A 25224-nucleotide genomic window follows, 5' to 3' on the forward strand; every position below is an offset into this window, starting at 1 on the left:
GAATATGAACTATAAACTGGGGAGACTATGGGGAGAATATGAACTATAAACTGGGGAGAATATGAACTATAAACTGGGGAGAATATGAACTATAAACTGGGGAGAATATGAACTATAAACTGGGGAGAATATGAACTATAAACTGGGGAGACTATGGGGAGAATATGAACTATAAACTGGGGAGACTATGAACTATAAACTGGGGAGACTATGAACTATAAACTGGGGAGACTATGAACTATAAACTGGGGAGACTATGAACTATAAACTGGGGAGAATATGAACTATAAACTGGGGAGAATATGAACTATAAACTATATAAATATAATATATATATATATAAACTATAAATCAGGAACATTGGAAGGAGGAAGGATCTCGCCGCCCCGTGGCATCACCAAGGAAACTGGACTGGTAGAGAGGAGGAACCATACAGAATGGCTGGTGTGTTATCCATAGAAGACCCAATGAATAATGAACTAGATCCCTCAAACTCAACTCTGGACCTGCAAGCCAGTTCCACAGCGTTTTTTCATTGTTCCCCTCTGATCAGGGACTGATGTAGACCTGGGACACCAGGTGTGTACAAATAATTATCAGGTAGAACAGAAAACCAGCAGTACTCTGGACCTCGTAGGGTCAGAGTTGAATTACCCCTGGTCTATATGGTGGTGAGCTAGATCCCCCAGCAGTACTCTGGACCTCGTAGGGTCAGAGTTGAATTACCCCTGGTCTATATGGTGGTGAGCTAGATCCCCCAGCAGTACTCTGGACCTCGTAGGGTCAGAGTTGAATTACGCCTGGTCTATATGGTGGTGAGCTAGATCCCCCAGCAGTACTCTGGACCTCGTAGGGTCAGAGTTGAATTACCCCTGGTCTATATGGTGGTGAGCTAGATCCCCCAGCAGTACTCTGGACCTCGTAGGGTCAGAGTTGAATTACCCCTGGTCTATATGGTGGTGAGCTAGATCCCCCAGCAGTACTCTGGACCTCGTAGGGTCAGAGTTGAATTACCCCTGGTCTATATGGTGGTGAGCTAGATCCCCCAGCAGTACTCTGGACCTCGTAGGGTCAGAGTTGAATTACCCCTGGTCTATATGGTGGTGAGCTAGATCCCCCAGCAGTACTCTGGACCTCGTAGGGTCAGAGTTGAATTACCCCTGGTCTATATGGTGGTGAGCTAGATCCCCCAGCAGTACTCTGGACCTCGTAGGGTCAGAGTTGAATATCACTGCTCTATATGGTGGTGAGCTAGATCCCCCAATTATCCCCCAGCAGTACTCTGGACCTCGTAGGGTCAGAGTTGAATATCACTGCTCTATATGGTGGTGAGCTAGATCCCCTAATTATCCCCCAGCAGGGGACAGGGAGGGTTAGGGTTTGTGGGGGTTACAAACCTCAGCCTGACCTTTCACCTCACAGTTAAGAGTTCATTCGGGGACAGAACGTTGGGGGCATGATGTCACCTGATCAAACAGACTAAAATAACAGCTGTTTCATTCAAGGGAAATCCTACATTGACCCAAATCGTCTTGAATGATCGGTCCACACACACACACACACAATTAAGAAAGACATCCCCTTTATTGACTGACAGATCATAGGCAATATAATGTCACTGCTCTTTATTCAGGTTATCACACAAAAAGCCCAATGTCTTTCATAGAATTATACATATTACATTACTGCTGTACAACAAGCCCAACTAGTATTCTGCTCTAACGAACTGTACACGACCACAACATGAGAAATGACCCTCAAACAACAAGGCAATACCAAAACCCATGTGAATATCAGAACATTGTCAGACGATCTTTAAATCTAGAACATAGGTTGTTAGACAATCCAAAAGACACCATAATAAGTTTTAGTAAAAAAGGTAGAAATTAAATTGTGAATAGTATGTCCTCAGCTTTTTCAGATTAGCTTTATTCAAAACTCAAAAAGGCTGTGATCAACCTAGTATTATACAAACGGGTGGGTCTACGCCCAAATTAATTTGAAGTGATTGTGGTTGGCTGTGTTGTTGGCTGTGTGGTTGGCTGTGTGGTTGGCTGTGTGGGTGCCTGGCTGTGTGGGTGGCTGGCTGTGTGGGTGGCTGTGTGGGTGGCTGTGTGGGTGGCTGGCTGTGTGGGTGCCTGGCTGTGTGGGTGGCTGGCTGTGTGGGTGGCTGTGTGGTTGGCCTAAATTAAAACCAGATTCCAGCCGGTGTCTATTCCAGAAGTTACCACTGGCTAAATCTATGACGTTAAAAAGCCTATTTACTCTGTTCCATCGGACTGCGCAATCCACTGTCTCGTCAGCCCAGCCAGGCAATTTATAATCTTGATCTCCACTATAAAAATCATCTAGATATTATCTCATATTTCTTTAAGACTAACATTTAGTTTTCAACAGTGGACATTTGTTAAAAACTTTTGTTTCTCTGGCATTTGCAACATTTCAATATTCAGATTCGATCTCTATCTGTCCCATAGTAACAAACGAGTCGGGACAAGACAGACAGGCAGCATTTTTCAGCCAGTCGAAATCATGAAATCAGCATGTTTATGGATATATACGAAGAAACGTCAATTGAAAAAAGGTCAAGTGAAATGAAGTGCAGCTGGTTTGCAGTCTTTCCATCTTCAGTTTGAAGTGATTGTGGCTGGCTCCTCTGAACAACAGTGTCCTGATGAGAGAGTACATTTTCTACGCCAGGTAAAATCGTGCCTCATTAGCTCATTGATATGGATGAACCCAAATAAATGTCTCTAGAAAACAGCTTAAACAAATGCAGCTACTTTGCTGTTATTCTGTGTGCACGGTTTGACGTGACAGTAAGTTAGCTGTAGTTGGCTAGCTAGCAAGCAAGGGATAAGAACCGATCGAACGACCAGCCGGCTCGGGTAGTAGATTGTGTCGGGGCTCTCATGGAAGGATGAAATAGTATGAATGAATTCATGGAAATAATGATTTATATATTTTCATTAAAAAACGTTATTTCAGTAGGTTGGTAACTCGTTGTATAAAAGTGATAATGCCCTGGGAGCCGGTGTTAAAAGGATGCATTTGGTTATTGGCCTAACAACACGCGTACCAATACACCTTCCATTAAAACAGATAGGGCTCTTCAGTCAAGAACTACAACTACAGCCAGCCAGCCAGCCAGGTCTTCAACAGCCAGCCTTCAACAGCCAGCCAGCCTTCAACAGCCAGCCAGGTCTTCAACAGCCAGCCAGGTCTTCAACAGCCAGCCAGTCAGCCAGCCAGCCAGGTCTTCAACAGCCAGCCAGGTCTTCAACAGCCAGCCAGTCAGCCAGCCAGTCTTCAACAGCCAGCCAGGTCTTCAACAGCCAGCCGGCCAGCCAGGTCTTCAACAGCCAGCCAGCCAGCCAGGTCTTCAACAGCCAGCCAGCCAGTCTTCAACAGCCAGCCAGCCTTCAACAGCCAGCCAGCCAGCCAGCCAGGTCTTCAACAGCCAGCCAGCCAGGTGTTCAACATACTAGATGTTCCTGACAAGTCATGTTCTCTGATAAAGATCTCTACTCAATAAAACAGAGCTATGAAGGATGAAGTCTAATATTAATTATTTGTAATAAATTATCTTTAGGGAGGCGTGTGCGCTTCCTGTTCTTGGTGAAACCTAAATGACTGAACCCAAGTAAAGATTATTTTTGAGAAAAGGTCATTTTATAGCGATAGATATACCTGGACAATGCGTGTCTAGTTTTAGTCATAAGCCTTTTATTCCTGATATAGAGATATTTACAAATCCTTAAAATATAAAAACACCTACCTAGACTTCCCAACAATATGGAAGAACTAGTTAAAAATGTATTAAAATCAACATCAAGGCATCCATCTTCCTACAGGAGAACGCTGTCAGAAATACCTCCGCTTTCATCCCAAAAAGGCACCCTTTCCCCTATATAGTGCACTACTTCAGACCAGGGACTATAGAGTGTAGGGTGACATTTGGTACAGATCTTCAGAATGAAAACAGACAACATGATGTCATCCTATACAAGGTCTCTTATGCATGGTTTGAGCTGAGGATTGGCAGACTAACATTGCCTCTCTGTGGACATTAGCCAATGGCAGACAGCCTTTCTCCTCAGTCTCCTCTTCAGGCACCAATCGCCTTCTCAGGAGGAGCAAGGGGGAGGGTCTTGGCGTGGCAGGGGTGAGATGGGAGAGAGGTGTAAAGTACTGAGTGCAGGCTGTCAGTGGATGGAGGAGTAAGGGAGGACAGGTATTGAGGGAGGTGGCACCTCCTGTCCTTGTCTCTCCTCAGCAGGAGCAGTTCCCACAGCCCTTAACACTGTTCATGATCTCCTCCTGTAGTTTCTTCCGCTCCTCCTCCTTCTGGCTGAGCCTCTCTGGCTGCAGCTCCAATGGGCTGTTCTTACTGTTCAGTATCTTACTGTTCTGAGTGTTCCACAGATCAGCATAGAGAGAGCCTGGAGTAGCCAGGAGAGAATGGTGGTCCCCTCGCTCTGCTATCTTACCCTGGAGGAGGAGGAGGGGGGGGGGGAGACAGAGAGGGGGAGACAGAGAGGGGGAGACAGAGAGGGGGAGACAGAGAGGATTAGTCAGACTAAAGTCCCGTGTAAAAAGGACTTTGACACAGAATGCAGTATTGAATGGGAGACATACAGAATGAATGTTAATATCGAGTCCACAGTGAAGAACGAGTCAACTCTCCTTCTCTCTGAAACTCTCCACACCAAACGCCTCACGCTACTGTTCTCTACTGACAAGCACGCGCTCTCACACACGGCCAGCAGCAGCACCCCCCCCCTCCACCTCCCCTCTCCGGTCCCCAGTCTCTCTCCCCTCTGCGGTCCCCAGTCTCTCTCCCCGCCCTCCCCTCTGCGGTCCCCAGTCTCTCTCCCCAGTCTCTCTCCCCTCTCCAGTCCCCAGTCTCTCTCCCCTCTCCAGTCTCTCTCCCCTCTCCAGTCTCTCTCCCCTCTCCAGTCTCTCTCCCCTCTCCAGTCTCTCTCCCCTCTCCAGTCTCTCTCCCCTCTCCAGTCTCTCTCCCCTCTCCAGTCTCTCTCCCCTCTCCAGTCTCTCTCCCCTCTCCAGTCTCTCTCCCCTCTCCAGTCTCTCTCCCCTCTCCAGTCTCTCTCCCCTCTCCAGTCTCTCTCCCCTCTCCAGTCTCTCTCCCCTCTCCAGTCTCTCTCCCCTCTCCAGTCTCTCTCCCCTCTCCAGTCTCTCTCCCCTCTCCAGTCTCTCTCCCCTCTCCAGTCTCTCTCCCCTCTCCAGTCTCTCTCCCCTCTCCAGTCTCTCTCCCCTCTCCAGTCTCTCTCCCCTCTCCAGTCTCTCTCCCCTCTCCAGTCTCTCTCCCCTCTCCAGTCTCTCTCCCCTCTCCAGTCTCTCTCCCCTCTCCAGTCTCTCTCCCCTCTCCAGTCTCTCTCCCCTCTCCAGTCTCTCTCCCCTCTCCAGTCTCTCTCCCCTCTCCAGTCTCTCTCCCCTCTCCAGTCTCTCTCCCCTCTCCAGTCTCTCTCCCCTCTCCAGTCTCTCTCCCCTCTCCAGTCTCTCTCCCCTCTCCAGTCTCTCTCCCCTCTCCAGTCTCTCTCCCCTCTCCAGTCTCTCTCCCCTCTCCAGTCTCTCTCCCCTCTCCAGTCTCTCTCCCCTCTCCAGTCTCTCTCCCCTCTCCAGTCCCCAGTCTCTCTCCCCTCTCCAGTCCCCAGTCTCTCTCCCCTCTCCAGTCCCCAGTCTCTCTCCCCTCTCCAGTCCCCAGTCTCTCTCCCCTCTCCAGTCCCCAGTCTCTCTCCCCTCTCCAGTCCCCAGTCTCTCTCCCCTCTCCAGTCCCCAGTCTCTCTCCCCTCTCCAGTCCCCAGTCTCTCCTCTAAGTAACATTGAGGCAGCGTATTGTAATGATTGGCCTATCCTATAAGGACGCGCTAAATCATTGTGCACACGTTACACATCATGAAATATATTGAGGCAAAAATTACAGAAACTAGCCTACAATTAGCAAAATAGACTTGTTGAATAAACATGAAATGTATTTCAATATGATTTAAAAATCTAGGCCAATGTAGCCTATACTTTAATTAAATACAGGACTGCAGGTTGACTAAAGTAGATCACTGGAGGACGTCTTTAAGCTCCCTCTCTGGACACATCACTATGAGAAGGTAGTCTTACCTTGTTGAGTACGATGATCTCGTCTGCGTCTACGATGGTGGACAGTCTGTGAGCGATGAACACCGACGTCCGGTCCTGGACCAGACCCTTCATGGAATTAAGAATGTTCTAGAAGTACACAGAATCACCATGAAGTATTAGAAATAGTTCTAAAACAGTTTACAACACAGGGACATCAAGTGTTAGAAATAGTTCTAGAAGGTTCCAGAACACAGGGACATCAAGTGTTAGAAATAGTTCTAGAAGGTTCCAGAACACAGGGACATCAAGTGTTAGAAATAGTTCTAGAAGGTTCCAGAACAGAGGAATATCAAATATTAGAAATAGTTCTAGAATGCCTAAGAGAAACACAGGAAAATCAAGTATAGATGCTGTTAAGGAGTTAAATGGAACACAGATATTCCATTGACCCGATTGGCACACAGTCAACAAATCTGACCAAACAAAGTGGATATTCGTCAAATCCTTAATGATTTATGTACAGTACACCAGTCAAAAGTTGACACCTACTCATTCAAGGGTTTTTCTTTATTTGTACTATTTTCTACATTGTAGAATAATAGTGAAGAGATCAAAACTATGAAATAACACATATGGAATCATGTAGTAACCAAAAAAAGTGTTAAACAAATCAAAATAGATTTTATATTTGAGATTCTTCAAAAGTAGCCACCCTTTGCCTTGATGACAGCTTTGCACACGCTTGGCATTCTCTCAACCAGCTTCATGAGGTAGTCACCTGGAATGCATTTCAATGAACAGGTGTGCCGTGTTAACCTGTTAGGGCTAGGGGGCAGTATTGACACGGCCGGATAAAAAAACGTACCCGATTTAATCTGGTTACTACTCCTGCCCAGTAACTAGAATATGCATATAATTATTGGCTTTGGATAGAAAACACCCTAAAGTTTCTAAAACTGTTTGAATGGTGTCTGTGAGTATAACAGAACTCAAATGGCAGGCCAAAACCTGAGAAGATTCCATGCAGGAAGTGGTCTGTCTGACAAGTTGTGTTTCATCTTGGCTCTTTATTGAAGACTGAGGATCTTTGCTCTAACGTGACACTTCCTACGGCTCCCATAGGCTCTCAGAGCCCGGGAAAAAGCTGAACGATATCGAGGCAGCCTCTGGCTGAAACACATTATCGCTTTTGGCAAGTGGCCGATCAGAGTACTATGGGCTTAGGCGTGTGCCCGAGTCGACCGAATGCTTTATTTTCTTTCGTCTGTTTACCTAAACGCAGATTCCCGGTCGGAATATTATCGCTTTTTTATGAGAAAAATGGCATAAAAATTGATTTTAAACAGCGGTTGACATGATTCGAAGTACAGTAATGGAATATTTAGAATTTTTTTGCCACGAATTGCGCCATGCTCGTCACCCTTATTTACCCTTTCGGATAGTGTCTTGAACGCACGAACAAAACGCCGCTGTTTGGATATAACTATGGATTATTTTGAACCAAACCAACATTTGTTATTGAAGTAGAAGTCCTGGGAGTGCATTCTGACGAAGACAGCAAAGGTAATAACATTTTTCTTATAGTAAATCTGACTTTGGTGAGTGCTAAACTTGCTGGGTGTCTAAATAGCTAGCCCTGTGATGCCGGGCCATCTACTGAGAATATTGCAAAATGTGCTTTCACCGAAAAGCTATTTTAAAATCGGACATAGAGTGCATAGAGGAGTTCTGTATCTATAATTCTTAAAATAATTGTTATGCTTTTTGTGAACGTTTATCGTGAGTAATTTAGTAAATTCACCGGCAGTGTTCGGTGGGAATGCTAGTCACATGCTAGTCACATGCTAATGTAAAAAGCTGGTTTTTGATATAAATATGAACTTGATTGAACAAAACATGCATGTATTGTATAACATAATGTCCTAGGGTTGTCATCTGATGAAGATCAAAGGTTAGTGCTGCATTTAGCTGTGGTTTGGGTTTATGTGACATATGCTAGCTTGAAAAATGGGTGTCTGATTATTTCTGGCTGGGTACTCTGCTGACATAATCTAATGTTTTGCTTTCGTTGTAAAGCCTTTTTGAAATCGGACAGTGTGGTTAGATTAACGAGAGTCTTGTCTTTAAAATGGTGTAAAATAGTAATATGTTTGAGAAATTTAAGTTATAGCATTTTTCAGGTTTTTGAATAACGCGCCACGGGATTACACTGGCTGTTACGTAGGTGGGACGATTTGGTGCCACCTACCCTAGAGAGGTTAAAAAAGTTACATTTGAGGATTTCTTTCCTTCTTAATGCGTTTTAGCCAATAAGTTGTGTTGTGACAAGGTAGGGGTGGTATACAGAAGATAGCCCTATTTGGTAAAAGACCAAGTCCATATTATGGCAAGAACAGCTCAAATAAGCAAAGAGAAACGTCAGTCCATCATTACTCTAAGACATGAAGGTCAGTCAATGTAGAAAATTTCAAGGACTTTGAAAGTTTCTTCAAGAGCAGTCGCAAAAACCATCAAGCGCTATGATGAAACTGGCTCTCATGAGGATCGTCACAGGAAAGGAAGACCCAGAGTTACCTCTGCTGCAGAGGATAAGTTTATTAGAGTTAGCAGCCTCAGAAATTGCAGCCCAAATAAATGCTTCACAGAGTTCTAGTAATAGACATTTCAATATCAACTGTTCAGAGGAGACTGCGTGAATCAGGCCTTCGAATTTCTGCAAAGAAACCACTACTAAAGGACACCAATAAGAAGAAGAGACTTGTTTGGGCCAAGAGAAACGAGCAATGGACATTAGACCCATGGAAATCTGTCCATTGATTTTTGGTTCCAACCGCCGTGTCTTTGTGAGACGCAGAGTAGGTGAACGGATGATCTCTGCATGTGTGGTTCCCACCGTGAAGCATGGAGGAGGAGGTGTGATGGTGCTTTGCTGATGACTGTGTGATTTATTGAGTATTCAAGGTACACTTAACCAGCATGGCTACCACAGCATTCTGCAGCAATAGGCCATCCCATCTGGTTTGGGCTTAGTGGGAATATCATTTGTTTTTCAACAGGACAATGACCCAACACACCTCCAGACTGTGTAAGGGCTATTTGACCAAGAAGGAGAGTGATGGAGCGCTGCATCAGATGACCTGGCCTCGACAACCCATTTCAAATAAAATGTTCAAATTGGTCACATACACGTGACTAGCAGATGTTAATGCGGGTGTAGCGAAATGCTTGTGCTTCTAGCTCCGACAGTGCAGTAATATATAACAAATGACACAACATATACACAATACACACACACACATCTAAGTAGGAATGAATTAAGACTATATACATATGGACGAGCGATGTCAGAGCAGAACAGACTAAGATGCAGTCGAATAGTATTGTTGGATTCTGGGGGTAAACTTTGAACATTGTTATACTCAGAGAATAGGAACATCAGTTACAAAGGAGACATGAGGGGTGCCATATTGAAGCTTGGGAGGGGCTGAGTGCAGGGAAAACAAAACGCATGTGACAGTACTGATAAGGGACTGATAAGGGGAGAACCCATTGAAGGCTCATATCACTTAGTTCCCTGCTTAGCAGGAAGGATGCAGTGTTTAGAGATGAGGAGGAGACTCCACCCAATGTGGGGTCTGAATACCACCCCAGGGGAAGCCATGTCTTTGTTCTGAATTACAGCTGTAACGACCCTTTGGGAAGAATTAAACTTGGTTAAGCTTCTCTTGTGTCCGTGAGTTATTTACTCTGAAAAATCAGAACCTAACAGTATAGAATACAGTTTATACATACATAGATAACATACATACACTTGAGATGGAACTCAGAGTGAAGGAAAAGCAGCCAACAAGTGCTCAGCATATGTGGGATCTCCTACAAGACGATTGGAAAAGCATTCCAGGTGAAGCTGGTTGAGAGAATGCCAAGAGTGTGCAAAGCTGTCATCAAGGTGAAGGGAGGCTTTTTGAAGAATCTCAATTATAAAATATATTTTGATTTGTTTAACACTTTTTTGGTTACTACATGATTCCATGTGTGTTATTTCATAGTTTTGATGTCTGCACAATAATTTTAGTGTATAAAATAGTAAAAATAAAGAAAAATCCTTGATATATTTGGCTGTTTCTGCTGCATAACATGTAGAAGTTGTCACTTTTCAGGTTTAGAAGAAGTGACTGCTAAATGCTAACTCCCATTCGTATAAGCTGGTTAGCATAGCTAGCATACAGAAATCGTTGGTGGTAGTCAGATTGGTTAACGACGGCTGAACACGTGTTAGGGTTGACATCCATACAAGCATTATACTCCGATTTTGACTTCAACATAGTGTGAAACACACACATAAACAATAGCCTAATTTTGCTGGGGGGCAACGAGGAGATTCAGGACCTCCCCCCCCACACACACACACACACACGTTTCCATGGCAATTCCATTGTTTTGGTCGAGTTCCATTGACCTGTTTACTGCATTCTATTATAAAATAGTTCTAGAACGTTGTAGAGAAACAGGAAGTATAAAAACATACACGTAATTCAGTATGAAACTATAAAAGGACACTTGGCCTATTCTCTCCAACTTCAGGGCACAGTGTACTCTTTCAATCCCCTAACATCTACGGAGTTGATTGGTTGGTTGGTAAGTTGAGCTGCAGAAGAGACAACAGGTGATTCTGTAGTGTGTGTGTGTGTGTGTGTGTGTGTGTGTGTGTGTGTTACCTCCTCAGTGATAGAGTCCAGTGAGGACGTAGCTTCATCGTACAGCAGTATAGGAGGGTTCTTCAGTATGGCCCTGGCTATGGCCACACGCTGCTTCTCCCCACCTGAAACGCACACAGCAAGTCAATGATGCTGTCTTGACACACACACACACACACACACACACACACACACACACAGCAAGTCAATAATGCAGTCCTGACACACTAGGCAACAGACAGGACAGGAAGCATATCTAGAACCAGGTCAGACTGGTAGATATAGAAAGCCCCAGTAGGAGCTGCACCAGTCAGACTGGTAGATATAGAAAGCCCCAGTAGGAGCTGCACCAGTCAGACTGGTAGATATAGAAAGCCCCAGTAGGAGCTGCACCAGTCAGACTGGTAGATATAGGAAAGCCCCAGTAGGAGCTGCACCAGTCAGACTGGTAGATATAGGAAAGCCCCAGTAGGAGCTGCACCAGTCAGACTGGTAGATATAGAAAGCCCCAGTAGGAGCTACACCAGTCAGACTGGTAGATATAGGAAAGCCCCAGTAGTAACAGAAAGTGTAGAACAGCCTGGCTGTTAGGAGCTACAGAGCCTTGGACTTTGATGACCTCATGTTAACTCTAGCTACAGTCACGTCCTCATCAACACCAGATAGCAGGCTGGGTCCCTCTCCTGGTCCTTCTCCACTAGATACCAGGCTGGGTCCCTCTCCTGGTCCTTCTCCACTAGATACCAGGCTGGGTCCCTCTCCTGGTCCTTCTCCACTAGATACCAGGCTGGGTCCCTCTCCTGGTCCTTCTCCACCAGATACCAGGCTGGGTCCCTCTCCTGGTCCTTCTCCACTAGATACCAGGCTGGGTCCCTCTCCTGGTCCTTCTCCACTAGATACCAGGCTGGGTCCCTCTCCTGGTCCTTCTCCACTAGATACCAGGCTGGGTCCCTCTCCTGGTCCTTCTCCACTAGATACCAGGCTGGGTCCCTCTCCTGGTCCTTCTCCACTAGATACCAGGCTGGGTCCCCCTCCTGGTCCTTCTCCACTAGATACCAGGCTGGGTCCCTCTCCTGGTCCTTCTCCACTAGATACCAGGCTGGGTCCCCCTCCTGGTCCTTCTCCACTAGATACCAGGCTGGGTCCCTCTCCTGGTCCTTCTCCACTAGATACCAGGCTGGAGCCCCCTCCTGGTCCTTCTCCACTAGATACCAGGCTGGGTCCCCCTCCTGGTCCTTCTCCACTAGATACCAGGCTGGGTCCCTCTCCTGGTCCTTCTCCACTAGATACCAGGCTGGGTCCCTCTCCTGGTCCTTCTCCACCAGATACCAGGCTGGGTCCCTCTCCTGGTCCTTCTCCACTAGATACCAGGCTGGGTCCCCCTCCTGGTCCTTCTCCACTAGATACCAGGCTGGGTCCCTCTCCTGGTCCTTCTCCACTAGATACCAGGCTGGGTCCCTCTCCTGGTCCTTCTCCACTAGATACCAGGCTGGGTCCCTCTCCTGGTCCTTCTCCACTAGATACCAGGCTGGGTCCCCCTCCTGGTCCTTCTCCACTAGATACCAGGCTGGGTCCCTCTCCTGGTCCTTCTCCACTAGATACCAGGCTGGAGCCCCCTCCTGGTCCTTCTCCACTAGATACCAGGCTGGGTCCCCCTCCTGGTCCTTCTCCACTAGATACCAGGCTGGGTCCCTCTCCTGGTCCTTCTCCACCAGATACCAGGCTGGGTCCCTCTCCTGGTCCTTCTCCACCAGATACCAGGCTGGGTCCCTCTCCTGGTCCTTCTCCACTAGATACCAGGCTGGGTCCCCCTCCTGGTCCTTCTCCACTAGATACCAGGCTGGGTCCCTCTCCTGGTCCTTCTCCACTAGATACCAGGCTGGGTCCCTCTCCTGGTCCTTCTCCACTAGATACCAGGCTGGGTCCCTCTCCTGGTCCTTCTCCACTAGATACCAGGCTGGGTCCCCCTCCTGGTCCTTCTCCACTAGATACCAGGCTGGGTCCCTCTCCTGGTCCTTCTCCACTAGATACCAGGCTGGGTCCCTCTCCTGGTCCTTCTCCACTAGATACCAGGCTGGGTCCCTCTCCTGGTCCTTCTCCACTAGATACCAGGCTGGGTCCCTCTCCTGGTCCTTCTCCACTAGATACCAGGCTGGGTCCCTCTCCTGGTCCTTCTCCACTAGATACCAGGCTGGGTCCCTCTCCTGGTCCTTCTCCACTAGATATCAGGCTGGGTCCCTCTCCTGGTCCTTCTCCACTAGATACCAGGCTGGGTCCCCCTCCTGGTCCTTCTCCACTAGATACCAGGCTGGGTCCCTCTCCTGGTCCTTCTCCACTAGATACCAGGCTGGGTCCCTCTCCTGGTCCTTCTCCACTAGATACCAGGCTGGAGCCCCCTCCTGGTCCTTCTCCACTAGATACCAGGCTGGGTCCCCTCCTGGTCCTTCTCCACTAGATACCAGGCTGGGTCCCTCTCCTGGTCCTTCTCCACTAGATACCAGGCTGGGTCCCTCTCCTGGTCCTTCTCCACTAGATACCAGGCTGGGTCCCTCTCCTGGTCCTTCTCCACTAGATACCAGGCTGGGTCCCCCTCCTGGTCCTTCTCCACTAGATACCAGGCTGGGTCCCTCTCCTGGTCCTTCTCCACTAGATACCAGGCTGGGTCCCTCTCCTGGTCCTTCTCCACTAGATACCAGGCTGGGTCCCTCTCCTGGTCCTTCTCCACTAGATACCAGGCTGGGTCCCCCTCCTGGTCCTTCTCCACTAGATACCAGGCTGGGTCCCTCTCCTGGTCCTTCTCCACTAGATACCAGGCTGGGTCCCCCTCCTGGTCCTTCTCCACTAGATACCAGGCTGGGTCCCTCTCCTGGTCCTTCTCCACTAGATACCAGGCTGGGTCCCTCTCCTGGTCCTTCTCCACTAGATACCAGGCTGGGTCCCTCTCCTGGTCCTTCTCCACTAGATACCAGGCTGGGTCCCTCTCCTGGTCCTTCTCCACTAGATACCAGGCTGGGTCCCTCTCCTGGTCCTTCTCCACTAGATACCAGGCTGGGTCCCCCTCCTGGTCCTTCTCCACTAGATACCAGGCTGGGTCCCTCTCCTGGTCCTTCTCCACTAGATACCAGGCTGGGTCCCTCTCCTGGTCCTTCTCCACTAGATACCAGGCTGGGTCCCTCTCCTGGTCCTTCTCCACTAGATACCAGGCTGGGTCCCTCTCCTGGTCCTTCTCCACTAGATACCAGGCTGGGTCCCTCTCCTGGTCCTTCTCCACTAGATACCAGGCTGGGTCCCTCTCCTGGTCCTTCTCCACTAGATACCAGGCTGGGTCCCCCTCCTGGTCCTTCTCCACTAGATACCAGGCTGGGTCCCTCTCCTGGTCCTTCTCCACTAGATACCAGGCTGGGTCCCTCTCCTGGTCCTTCTCCACCAGATACCAGGCTGGGTCCCTCTCCTGGTCCTTCTCCACTAGATACCAGGCTGGGTCCCTCTCCTGGTCCTTCTCCACTAGATACCAGGCTGGGTCCCTCTCCTGGTCCTTCTCCACTAGATACCAGGCTGGGTCCCTCTCCTGGTCCTTCTCCACTAGATACCAGGCTGGGTCCCTCTCCTGGTCCTTCTCCACTAGATACCAGGCTGGGTCCCTCTCCTGGTCCTTCTCCACTAGATACCAGGCTGGGTCCCTCTCCTGGTCCTTCTCCACTAGATACCAGGCTGGGTCCCTCTCCTGGTCCTTCTCCACTAGATACCAGGCTGGGTCCCTCTCCTGGTCCTTCTCCACTAGATACCAGGCTGGGTCCCCCTCCTGGTCCTTCTCCACTAGATACCAGGCTGGGTCCCTCTCCTGGTCCTTCTCCACTAGATACCAGGCTGGGTCCCTCTCCTGGTCCTTCTCCACTAGATACCAGGCTGGGTCCCCCTCCTGGTCCTTCTCCACTAGATACCAGGCTGGGTCCCTCTCCTGGTCCTTCTCCACTAGATACCAGGCTGGGTCCCCCTCCTGGTCCTTCTCCACTAGATACCAGGCTGGGTCCCTCTCCTGGTCCTTCTCCACTAGATACCAGGCTGGGTCCCCCTCCTGGTCCTTCTCCACTAGATACCAGGCTGGGTCCCTCTCCTGGTCCTTCTCCACTAGATACCAGGCTGGGTCCCCCTCCTGGTCCTTCTCCACTAGATACCAGGCTGGGTCCCTCTCCTGGTCCTTCTCCACTAGATACCAGGCTGGGTCCCTCTCCTGGTCCTTCTCCACTAGATACCAGGCTGGGTCCCCTCTCCTGGTCCTTCTCCACTAGATACCAGGCTGGGTCCCTCTCCTGGTCCTTCTCCACTAGATACCAGGCTGGGTCCCTCTCCTGGTCCTTCTCCACTAGATACCAGGCTGGGTCCCTCTCCTGGTCCTTCTCCACTAGATACCAGGCTGGGTCCCCCTCCTGGTCCTTCTCCACTAGATACCAGGCTGGGTCCCTCTCCTGGTCCTTCTCCACTAGATACCAGGCTGGGTCCCCCTCCTGGTCCTTCTCCACTAGATACCAGGCTGGGTCCCTCTCCTGGTCCTTCTCCACTAGATACCAGGCTGGGTCCCTCTCCTGGTCCTTCTCCACTAGATACCAGGCTGGGTCCCTCTCCTGGTCCTTCTCCACTAGATACCAGGCTGGGTCCCTCTCCTGGTCCTTCTCCACTAGATACCAGGCTGGGTCCCTCTCCTGGTCCTTCTCCACTAGATACCAGGCTGGGTCCCCCTCCTGGTCCTTCTCCACTAGATACCAGGCTGGGTCCCTCTCCTGGTCCTTCTCCACTAGATACCAGGCTGGGTCCCTCTCCTGGTCCTTCTCCACTAGATACCAGGCTGGGTCCCTCTCCTGGTCCTTCTCCACTAGATACCAGGCTGGGTCCCTCTCCTGGTCCTTCTCCACTAGATACCAGGCTGGGTCCCTCTCCTGGTCCTTCTCCACTAGATACCAGGCTGGGTCCCTCTCCTGGTCCTTCTCCACTAGATACCAGGCTGGGTCCCCCTCCTGGTCCTTCTCCACTAGATACCAGGCTGGGTCCCTCTCCTGGTCCTTCTCCACTAGATACCAGGCTGGGTCCCTCTCCTGGTCCTTCTCCACCAGATACCAGGCTGGGTCCCTCTCCTGGTCCTTCTCCACTAGATACCAGGCTGGGTCCCTCTCCTGGTCCTTCTCCACTAGATACCAGGCTGGGTCCCTCTCCTGGTCCTTCTCCACTAGATACCAGGCTGGGTCCCTCTCCTGGTCCTTCTCCACTAGATACCAGGCTGGGTCCCTCTCCTGGTCCTTCTCCACTAGATACCAGGCTGGGTCCCTCTCCTGGTCCTTCTCCACTAGATACCAGGCTGGGTCCCTCTCCTGGTCCTTCTCCACTAGATACCAGGCTGGGTCCCTCTCCTGGTCCTTCTCCACTAGATACCAGGCTGGGTCCCTCTCCTGGTCCTTCTCCACTAGATACCAGGCTGGGTCCCCCTCCTGGTCCTTCTCCACTAGATACCAGGCTGGGTCCCTCTCCTGGTCCTTCTCCACTAGATACCAGGCTGGGTCCCTCTCCTGGTCCTTCTCCACTAGATACCAGGCTGGGTCCCCCTCCTGGTCCTTCTCCACTAGATACCAGGCTGGGTCCCTCTCCTGGTCCTTCTCCACTAGATACCAGGCTGGGTCCCCCTCCTGGTCCTTCTCCACTAGATACCAGGCTGGGTCCCTCTCCTGGTCCTTCTCCACTAGATACCAGGCTGGGTCCCCCTCCTGGTCCTTCTCCACTAGATACCAGGCTGGGTCCCTCTCCTGGTCCTTCTCCACTAGATACCAGGCTGGGTCCCCCTCCTGGTCCTTCTCCACTAGATACCAGGCTGGGTCCCTCTCCTGGTCCTTCTCCACTTGACAAACAGTCCGTTTTCTCTAAAGCACTGGTTGTAATTCGTTGTCTTTGAATGGTATTTGGAAGATTATCAAGGTTAAAGTTGAATCATTTTAAACAAAAGATTATTACGGCTTTACAAGCAGTCTACTACCATGTTATCTGTCCAAAGACAGCAGCGCCAAGCATCTCCCCCGTCCCTACCTGAGAGTTTGAGTCCCCTCTCTCCGACCTGAGTCTCGTATCCGTGTGGCATCCTGAGGATGGCGTCATGTATCCCTGCCAGCCGTGCCACCTGGTACACCTCCTCTGGCGTGGCGTTGATGTTCCCATACTGAAGGTTGTAGAAGATGGTGTTGTGGAAGAGCACTGCATCCTGGGTAGGAAGGAAGGGGTAGAGAGACAGCGACAGAGCGAGCGAGAAGAGGAAACGGTACAGTCAATCAATACTTTCAGCTCAACTTGAGGAGAGGGTACATCAGGAGAGGACAAAAATAAAACTGTTCTTTCAACATCTGCCCCATTGTTGTGGGAGTTTATTGTTGTCCAAGTCAACTTAATACAGGATCAATAAGTTAATCAAATCAAGGCAGTTTTACCTGTGGCACCACCCCTACGGCCCGTCGCAGGCTGTCCAGTCCAACGTCTCTGATGTTCTGTCCAGCGATGTAGATGTTTCCCTTCTGGGGCTCGTAAAACCGGAACAACATACGCATTATGGTGCTCTTCCTGAAACACAGAACTATTATCACTATGGTGCTCTTCCTGAAACAACACAGAACTATTATCACTATGGTGCTCTTCCTGAAACAACACAGAACTATTATCATTATGGTGCTCTTCCTGAAACAACACAGAACTATTATCACTATGGTGCTCTTCCTGAAACACAGAACTATTATCACTATGGTGCTCTTCCTGAAACAACACAGAACTATTATCATTATGGTGCTCTTCCTGAAACACAGAACTATTATCACTATGGTGCTCTTCCTGAAACAACACAGAACTATTATCATTATGGTGCTCTTCCTGAAACAACACAGAACCATTCTTCCCGTGGTGCCCTTCCTGAAACAACACAGAACCATTCTTCCCGTGGTGCTGTTCCTGAACGTAGAACCAATGACTTCTGGGAAATAGGACTGACATAAATAGAGAGACTAAAGGTGCAGAGCGATGCTGAATAAGGGTTTAACCTGTTGGGTCTAGGGGGCAGCATTTGCACGTCTGGATAAAAAAAATGTACCCGATTTAATCTGGTTACTAATCCTACCCAGTAACTAGAATATGCATATACTTATTATATATGGATAGAAAACACTCTAAAGTTTCCAAAACTGTTTGAATGGTGTCTGTGAGTATAACAGAACTCATTTGGCAGGCAAAACCCTGAGACATTTTCTGACAGGAAGTGGATACCTGATGTGTTGTATTGAGTTTAAACCTATCCCATTGAAAAACACAGGGGTTTAGGAATATTTTGGCACTTCCTATTGCTTCCACTAGATGTCACCAGCCTTTACAAAGTGTTTTGAGTCTTCTGGAGGGAGATCTGACCGAACAAGAGCCATGGAACGGTGATGTCCCATTAGACACCTGGCGCGCTACTTCATGTTGGGTACCCTCGTTCCAATACGTTATAAAAGGCTATGCATTCGTCCACCTTGAATATTATTCATGTTCTGGTTAAAAAAGGCCCTAATGATTTATGCTATACAACGTTTGACATGTTTGAACGAACGGAAATATATTTTTTCCCCTCGTTCATGACGAGAAGTCCGGCTGGCTTACATCATGTGCTAACGAGACGGAGATTTTTGGACATAAATGATGAGCTTTTTTGAACAAAACTACATTCGTTATGGACCTGTGATACCTGGAAGTGACATCTGATGAAGAGAATCAAAGGTAATGGATTATTTACATAGTATTTTCGATTTTAGATCTCCCCAACATGACGTCTAGTCTGTATCGCAACGCGTATTTTTCTGGGCACAGTGCTCAGATTATTGCAAAGTGTGATTTCCCAGTAAGGTTATTTTTAAATCTGGCAAGTTGATTGCGTTCAAAAGATGTAAATCTATAATTCTTTAAATGACAATATAATATTTTACCAATGTTTTCTAATTTTAATTATTTAATTTGTGACGCTGACTTGACTGCCGGTTATTGGAGGGAAACGATTTCCTCAACATCAATGCCATAGTAAAACGCTGTTTTTGTATATAAATATGAACTTGATAGAACTAAAAATGCATGCATTGTCTAACATAATGTCCTAGGAGTGTCATCTGATGGAGATTGTAAAAGGTTAGTGTATCATTTTAGCTGGTTTTATGGTTTTGGTGACCCTGTCTTTGACTTGACAAAACATTACACACAACTCTTGTAAATGTACTGTCCTAACATACTCTAAATTTATGCTTTCGCCGTAAAACCTTTTTGAAATCGTAAAACGTGGTTAGATTAAGGAGATGTTTATCTTTCAAATGGTGTAACATAGTTGTATTTTTGAAAAATTTGAATTTTGACATTTATTTGGATTCAAATTTGCCGCTCTTGAAATGCACCTGCTGTTGATGGAGTGCACCACGGGTGGCACGCTAGCGTCCCACCTAGCCCCAAGAGGTTAAAGGTTAAAACCACAACCTGGAGAGGATTAGTTACATACAGGTTAGGAAGATAAGAGGCACATTTCCACTTCAACACTAGAACAGATTAGTGAAGCTGCCGTCCAATTATTTACCAAGTAGAGCTGGTTAAATAAGGGTTTATACAGAGACAGATTTCACACCCATTGACCACATTTACACACACACCAATATCCCGTTATTATTGGCATTTGGTAGGCCCCATTATAATTCCTGGCATTTGGTAGACCCATTATAATTACTGGCATAATTACTATCATTTGGTAGGCCCATTATAATTACTATCATTTGGTAGGCCCCATTATAATTACTATCATTTGGTAGGCCCCATTATAATTACTATCATTTGGTAGGCCCATTATAATTATTATCATTTGGTAGGCCCATTATAATTACTATCATTTGGTAGGCCCCATTATAATTACTATCATTTGGTAGGCCCCATTATAATTACTATCATTTGGTAGGCCCCATTATAATTACTATCATTTGGTAGGCCCCATTATAATTACTATCATTTGGTAGGCCCCATTATAATTACTATCATTTGGTAGGCCCCATTATAATTACTATCATTTGGTAGGCCATATTATAATTCCTGGCATTTGGTAGGCCATATTATAATTCCTGGCATTTGGAAAGGCATATTATAATTGTATTTTTTTTATTTAACTAGGCAAGTTTATAAATAAGAATTTGTTCTTAACTATGACAGCCTACCGGGGAACAGTGGGTTAACTGCCTTGTTCAGGGGGCAGAACGACAGATTATTACCTTGTCAGCTCGGGGATTCGATCCAGCAACCTTTTGGTTACTGGGCCAACGCTCTAACCGCCAGGCTACCCGCCTCCTCCTCTAACCGCCAGGCTACCCGCCTCCTCCTCTAACCGCCAGGCTACCCGCCTCCTCCTCTAACCGCCAGGCTACCCGCCTCCTCCTCTAACCGCCAGGCTACCCGCCTCCTCCTCTAACCGCCAGGCTACCCGCCTCCTCCTCTAACCGCCAGGCTACCCGCCTCCTCCTCTAACCGCCAGGCTACCCGCCTCCTCCTCTAACCGCCAGGCTACCCGCCTCCTCCTCTAACCGCCAGGCTACCCGCCTCCTCCTCTAACCGCCAGGCTACCCGCCTCCTCCTCTAACCGCCAGGCTACCCGCCTCCTCCTCTAACCGCCAGGCTACCCGCCTCCTCCTCTAACCGCCAGGCTACCCGCCTCCTCCTCTAACCGCCAGGCTACCCGCCTCCTCCTCTAACCGCCAGGCTACCTGCCGTCCCAAAATAATTTCTGACATTCTATCAATGCAACACCGGTAAAGTTGTCTGTTTCGTTTAGAGGCCGGGTAGAAAACTCAACAACTCCAAAACAGTGGAAATATTGGTCCTGGGAAACATGTCCGATCTCAACAGTTTGACCAGTTTTAAGGAAATAAAAACGCCTTTCTAAACGAGTACCTACCCTGATCCACTCCCTCCTACGATGGCCACCTTCTTCCCAGCAGGCACCTGGAATGAGACGCCCTCTAGAACCTTCTGTCCTTCCAGGTACTCAAAGTAGACATCCTCAAACCTGATGGTGGCATCTTGAGGGGTGACGGAGAGAGCAGGGGCCAGATCTGTCTCCTAGAGTAGAGAGACAGGAGAGTTAGGATAGACTAGTTACTATAGACTAAACCTAACCTTTAAACCCTCCTGGGGGGGGGGGGGGGGGGGGGGGGGTCACAAGGAGGACAGGGGCCAGCTCCTTCGCCTGTAGACAGACACACGAGAGGAACAAATACTGGACTATAAGTATAGAACCTAAACCCTTAGGAAAACTGTGTGCAGCTGGTCAGTAATTACAGTGTTCTAGATATGTGGGCTCTGAGTCAAAGGAAGTGCACTACATAGGGAATAGGGTGCAATTGGAATGCGTTACCTTGATCTTGGTGTCAATACTGAGCAGTGTGAAGAGGGTATTCATGTCGATCAGGGCCTGGCGTGTTTCTCTGTACACAGTGCCCAGGAAGTTAAGAGGCAGAGACAGCTGGAACAGCAGACCATTCACCATCACCAGGTCTCCTACTGTCATAGAGCCTGTCAACAACAACAGGAAGTTAAGGGTGGAGGGGGTTAGTTAGGGTGGAGGGGGTTAGTTAGGGTGGAGGGGGTTAGTTAGGGTGGAGGGGGTTAGGGTGGAGGGGGTTAGTTAGGGTGGAGGGGTTATGGTTAGTTAGGGTGTAGGGGTTAGGGTTAGTTAGGGTGTAGGGGTTAGGGTTAGTTAGGGTGGAGGGGGTTAGTTAGGGTGGAGGGGGTTAGTTAGGGTGGAGGGGGTTAGTTAGGGTGGAGGGGGTTAGTTAGGGTTAGTTAGGGTGTAGGGGTTAGTTAGGGTGTAGGGGTTAGGGTGTAGGGGTTAGGGTTAGTTAGGGTGTAGGGGTTAGGGTTAGTTATGGTTAGTTAGGGTGTAGGGGTTAGGGTGTAGGGGTTAGGGTGTAGGGGTTAGGGTGTAGGGGTTAGACTGACCTGCCATGATCCCCTTGCTAGCTAGCACCATGATACCAGTGAGGCCCACGCTGAAGATGGCACTTTGTCCAAAGTTGAGCATGGCCAGGGTATAGGTGGTCTTCAGGGAGGAGGACTCGTAGCTCTTCAGATAACCATCATACTTCTCTGCTTCGTACTTCTCATTGTTGAAATACTGGAACAGAGAGAAGCGGGAATTACGATGTGCACTTTGATCATGTCAGAAAAATTGTCCACATTTTACTGTCCCTCAGCCAACAAGATGAATAACGAACAGCTAAAAACACTAGCCTATGTCAAAATACTATAGTAGAAACGTTTAGGCTACCTATTGTATTGGTCAGCTTGTCAAGAAAGAAATAGCCTATTCCAAAACAGACTCTGGGACAGTGGTGGGACGATACATCCCAAATTCAAACAACCAGTAGGAATAGGCTACACACATTATTATTGATGCTTTGATGTTTGAGGTAGAGAAAGACAGGAGAGGTAGAGAAAGACAGAGGAGAGGTAGAGAAAGACAGAGAGGTAGAGGACGACAGGAGAGGTAGAGGACGACAGAGGAGAGGTAGAGAAAGACAGAGGGAGAGGTAGAGAAAGACAGAGGGAGAGGTAGAGAAAGACAGAGGAGAGGTAGAGAAAGACAGAGGAGAGGTAGAGAAAGACAGAGGAGAGGTAGAGAAAGACAGAGGAGAGGTAGAGAAAGACAGGAGAGGTAGAGAAAGACAGGAGAGGTAGAGGACGACAGGAGAGGTAGAGGACGACAGGAGAGGTAGAGAAAGACAGAGGAGAGGTAGAGAAAGACAGAGGGAGAGGTAGAGAAAGACAGAGGAGAGGTAGAGAAAGACAGAGGGAGAGGTAGAGAAAGACAGAGGAGAGGTAGAGAAAGACAGAGGAGAGGTAGAGAAAGACAGAGGAGAGGTAGAGAAAGACAGGAGAGGTAGAGAAAGACAGGAGAGGTAGAGAAAGACAGGAGAGGTAGAGAAAGACAGAGGTAGAGGACGACAGGAGAGGTAGAGAAAGACAGAGGTAGAGAAAGACAGAGGGAGAGGTAGAGAAAGACAGAGGGAGAGGTAGAGGACGACAGGAGAGGTAGAGAAAGACAGGAGAGGTAGAGGACGACAGAGAGGTAGAGGAAGACAGGAGAGGTAGAGGACGACAGAGAGGTAGAGGACGACAGAGAGGTAGAGGACGACAGGAGAGGTAGAGGACGACAGAGAGGTAGAGGACGACAGGAGAGGTAGAGGACGACAGGAGAGGTAGAGGACGACAGAGAGGTAGAGGACGACAGAGAGGTAGAGGACGACAGAGAGGTAGAGGAAGACAGAGAGGTAGAGGAAGACAGAGAGGTAGAGGAAGACAGAGAGGTAGAGGAAGACAGAGAGGTAGAGGAAGACAGAGAGGTAGAGGAAGACAGAGAGGTAGAGGAAGACAGAGAGGTAGAGGAAGACAGAGAGGTAGAGGAAGACAGAGAGGTAGAGGAAGACAGAGAGGTAGAGGAAGACAGAGAGGTAGAGGAAGACAGAGAGGTAGAGGAAGACAGAGAGGTAGAGGAAGACAGAGAGGTAGAGGAAGACAGAGAGGTAGAGGAAGACAGAGAGGTAGAGGAAGACAGAGAGGTAGAGGAAGACAGAGAGGTAGAGGAAGACAGAGAGGTAGAGGAAGACAGAGAGGTAGAGGAAGACAGAGAGGTAGAGGAAGACAGAGAGGTAGAGGAAGACAGAGAGGTAGAGGAAGACAGAGAGGTAGAGGAAGACAGAGAGGTAGAGGAAGACAGAGAGGTAGAGGAAGACAGAGAGGAAGAGGACGACAGAGAGGAAGAGGACGACAGAGAGGAAGAGAAACAGTCTCACCTTAACGGTCTCATAGTTCAGTAAAGAGTCAATCGCAGCGTTTCCTGCCTCGTTGTCTGCATTGTTCATCTCTATCCTGAACCGAGTCCTGGAGAACAAGATGGACGCCAAGGTTACACAGTTGGGAAGAATTCACAGGAAAAGGTAGCTTCAGCTTTTCTTTACTGCTAGCTATAAGTAAAGCCAACCACATATATGCCTAGTACAATGTAAACCAACAGGTAGCTAATGTAAAGGTCATCTGTCAACAACCTAGTGGACTGTACCTCCACTGTGTGACAGCAATGGTGAAGGCTGTATAAGCTCCCAGCGTACCCAGCGTCACCGCAGCAAATTCCACCCCGCATTTATAATACTGGAGAGACAGAGAGACATTTTAATATTGTACCAAGGAGGAAAACATAATGCTGAGTAACGAGGGAGAAAGCCATTAAAACTGGAGGTGGATAAAGACATTATCAAGGTATCACTTCCAACGGACTACCGGACCTGGAACAGAATAGCAAAAGTTAACCAACCACGTGTGAATTACAAGACTCTCTATTAGACTCACCAGTAAGGTAATAAATAAATAAATTACATTTCTGCTCATTTCAACATCAAATGGACTGTTGGAGAGGAAACTATTACTGTGAGACTGGTTCCTACTGCTAATGCTGTAAGGGCGCCGGTCCGGCCTGGTTCAATGCGGCCTGGTTCAACGGCGCCGGTCCGGCCTGGATCAACGGCGTTTGAACTAGTTATGACATTATTAGTGTGAAGAGGATAATAGCATCAACTCCAGCCTCCTTTCCATATGCTAACACGGGCTAATGCTAACACGGGCTAATGCTAACACGGGCTAATGCTAACACGGGCTAATGCTAACACGGGCTAATGCTAACACGGGCTAATGCTAACACGGGCTAATGCTAACACGGGGAACAGTCTCCAAAGTCCGCACGCTCTAATGCCGGGCATACACAACATGACTTTTCCCACGTTTTTGCAGACCCCGACAAATTTTCATGATCGGTGTGAAATCCTATAAACTTGGGCTAGGATCAGTATGTTGGAATTAGCGTAGTTTGAGTGAGTTTAAATGGTCTACAGCTGCACCATCGAGAGCATCTTGACTGGCTGCATCAACACTTGGTATGGAAATTACACCACCCTTAACCGCAAAGCGCTACAAAGGGTAGTGCGGATAGTCCAGTACATCACTGGGGCCGAGCTTCCTGCCATCCAGGACCTCTATACCAGGCGGTGTCAGAGGAAGGCCCAGTACATCACTGGGGCCGAGCTTCCTGCCATCCAGGACCTCTATACCAGGCGGTGTCAGAGGAAGGCCCAGTACATCACTGGGGCCGAGCTTCCTGCCATCCAGGACCTCTATACCAGGCGGTGTCAGAGGAAGAATTGTCAAAGACTCCAGCCACCCTAGTCAGACTGTTCTCTCTGCTACCGTCCAGACCAACAGGCTACGAGACCACTTGTTCCCCCAAGCCATGGTTTAGGGTTGGTACAGGGGCAGGGTCGGTACAGGGTTGGTACAGGGGCAGGGTTGGTACAGGGGCAGGGTC

General features: G+C 48.5%; 1 protein-coding gene across 2 annotated transcripts in view; it reads right to left on the bottom strand.

Moving 5' to 3' along the window:
* Positions 1-1565: 1565 nt before the first annotated feature.
* abcb7 (ATP binding cassette subfamily B member 7) overlaps positions 1566-25224 on the bottom strand; it is a 41538-nt gene continuing 17879 nt past the window's right edge. For both annotated transcript variants that reach the window (XM_082974995.1, XM_082974994.1), the window contains 10 exons: positions 23929-24017; positions 23663-23750; positions 21810-21984; positions 21226-21383; positions 20767-20930; positions 17258-17387; positions 16863-17034; positions 10815-10918; positions 6136-6243; positions 1566-4491 (listed from right to left, as the gene is read on the bottom strand). In XM_082974995.1, coding sequence (XP_082831121.1) covers positions 4273-4491; positions 6136-6243; positions 10815-10918; positions 16863-17034; positions 17258-17387; positions 20767-20930; positions 21226-21383; positions 21810-21984; positions 23663-23750; positions 23929-24017 — 1407 coding nt within the window. In that variant the 3' untranslated portion in view covers positions 1566-4272. The remainder of the gene's footprint in view (positions 4492-6135; positions 6244-10814; positions 10919-16862; positions 17035-17257; positions 17388-20766; positions 20931-21225; positions 21384-21809; positions 21985-23662; positions 23751-23928; positions 24018-25224) is intronic.

The sequence above is a fragment of the Salmo salar genome, chromosome 05 (genome assembly GCF_965601325.2).
Source record: "Salmo salar chromosome 05, fSalSal1, whole genome shotgun sequence".
Lineage (NCBI taxonomy): Eukaryota > Metazoa > Chordata > Actinopteri > Salmoniformes > Salmonidae > Salmo > Salmo salar.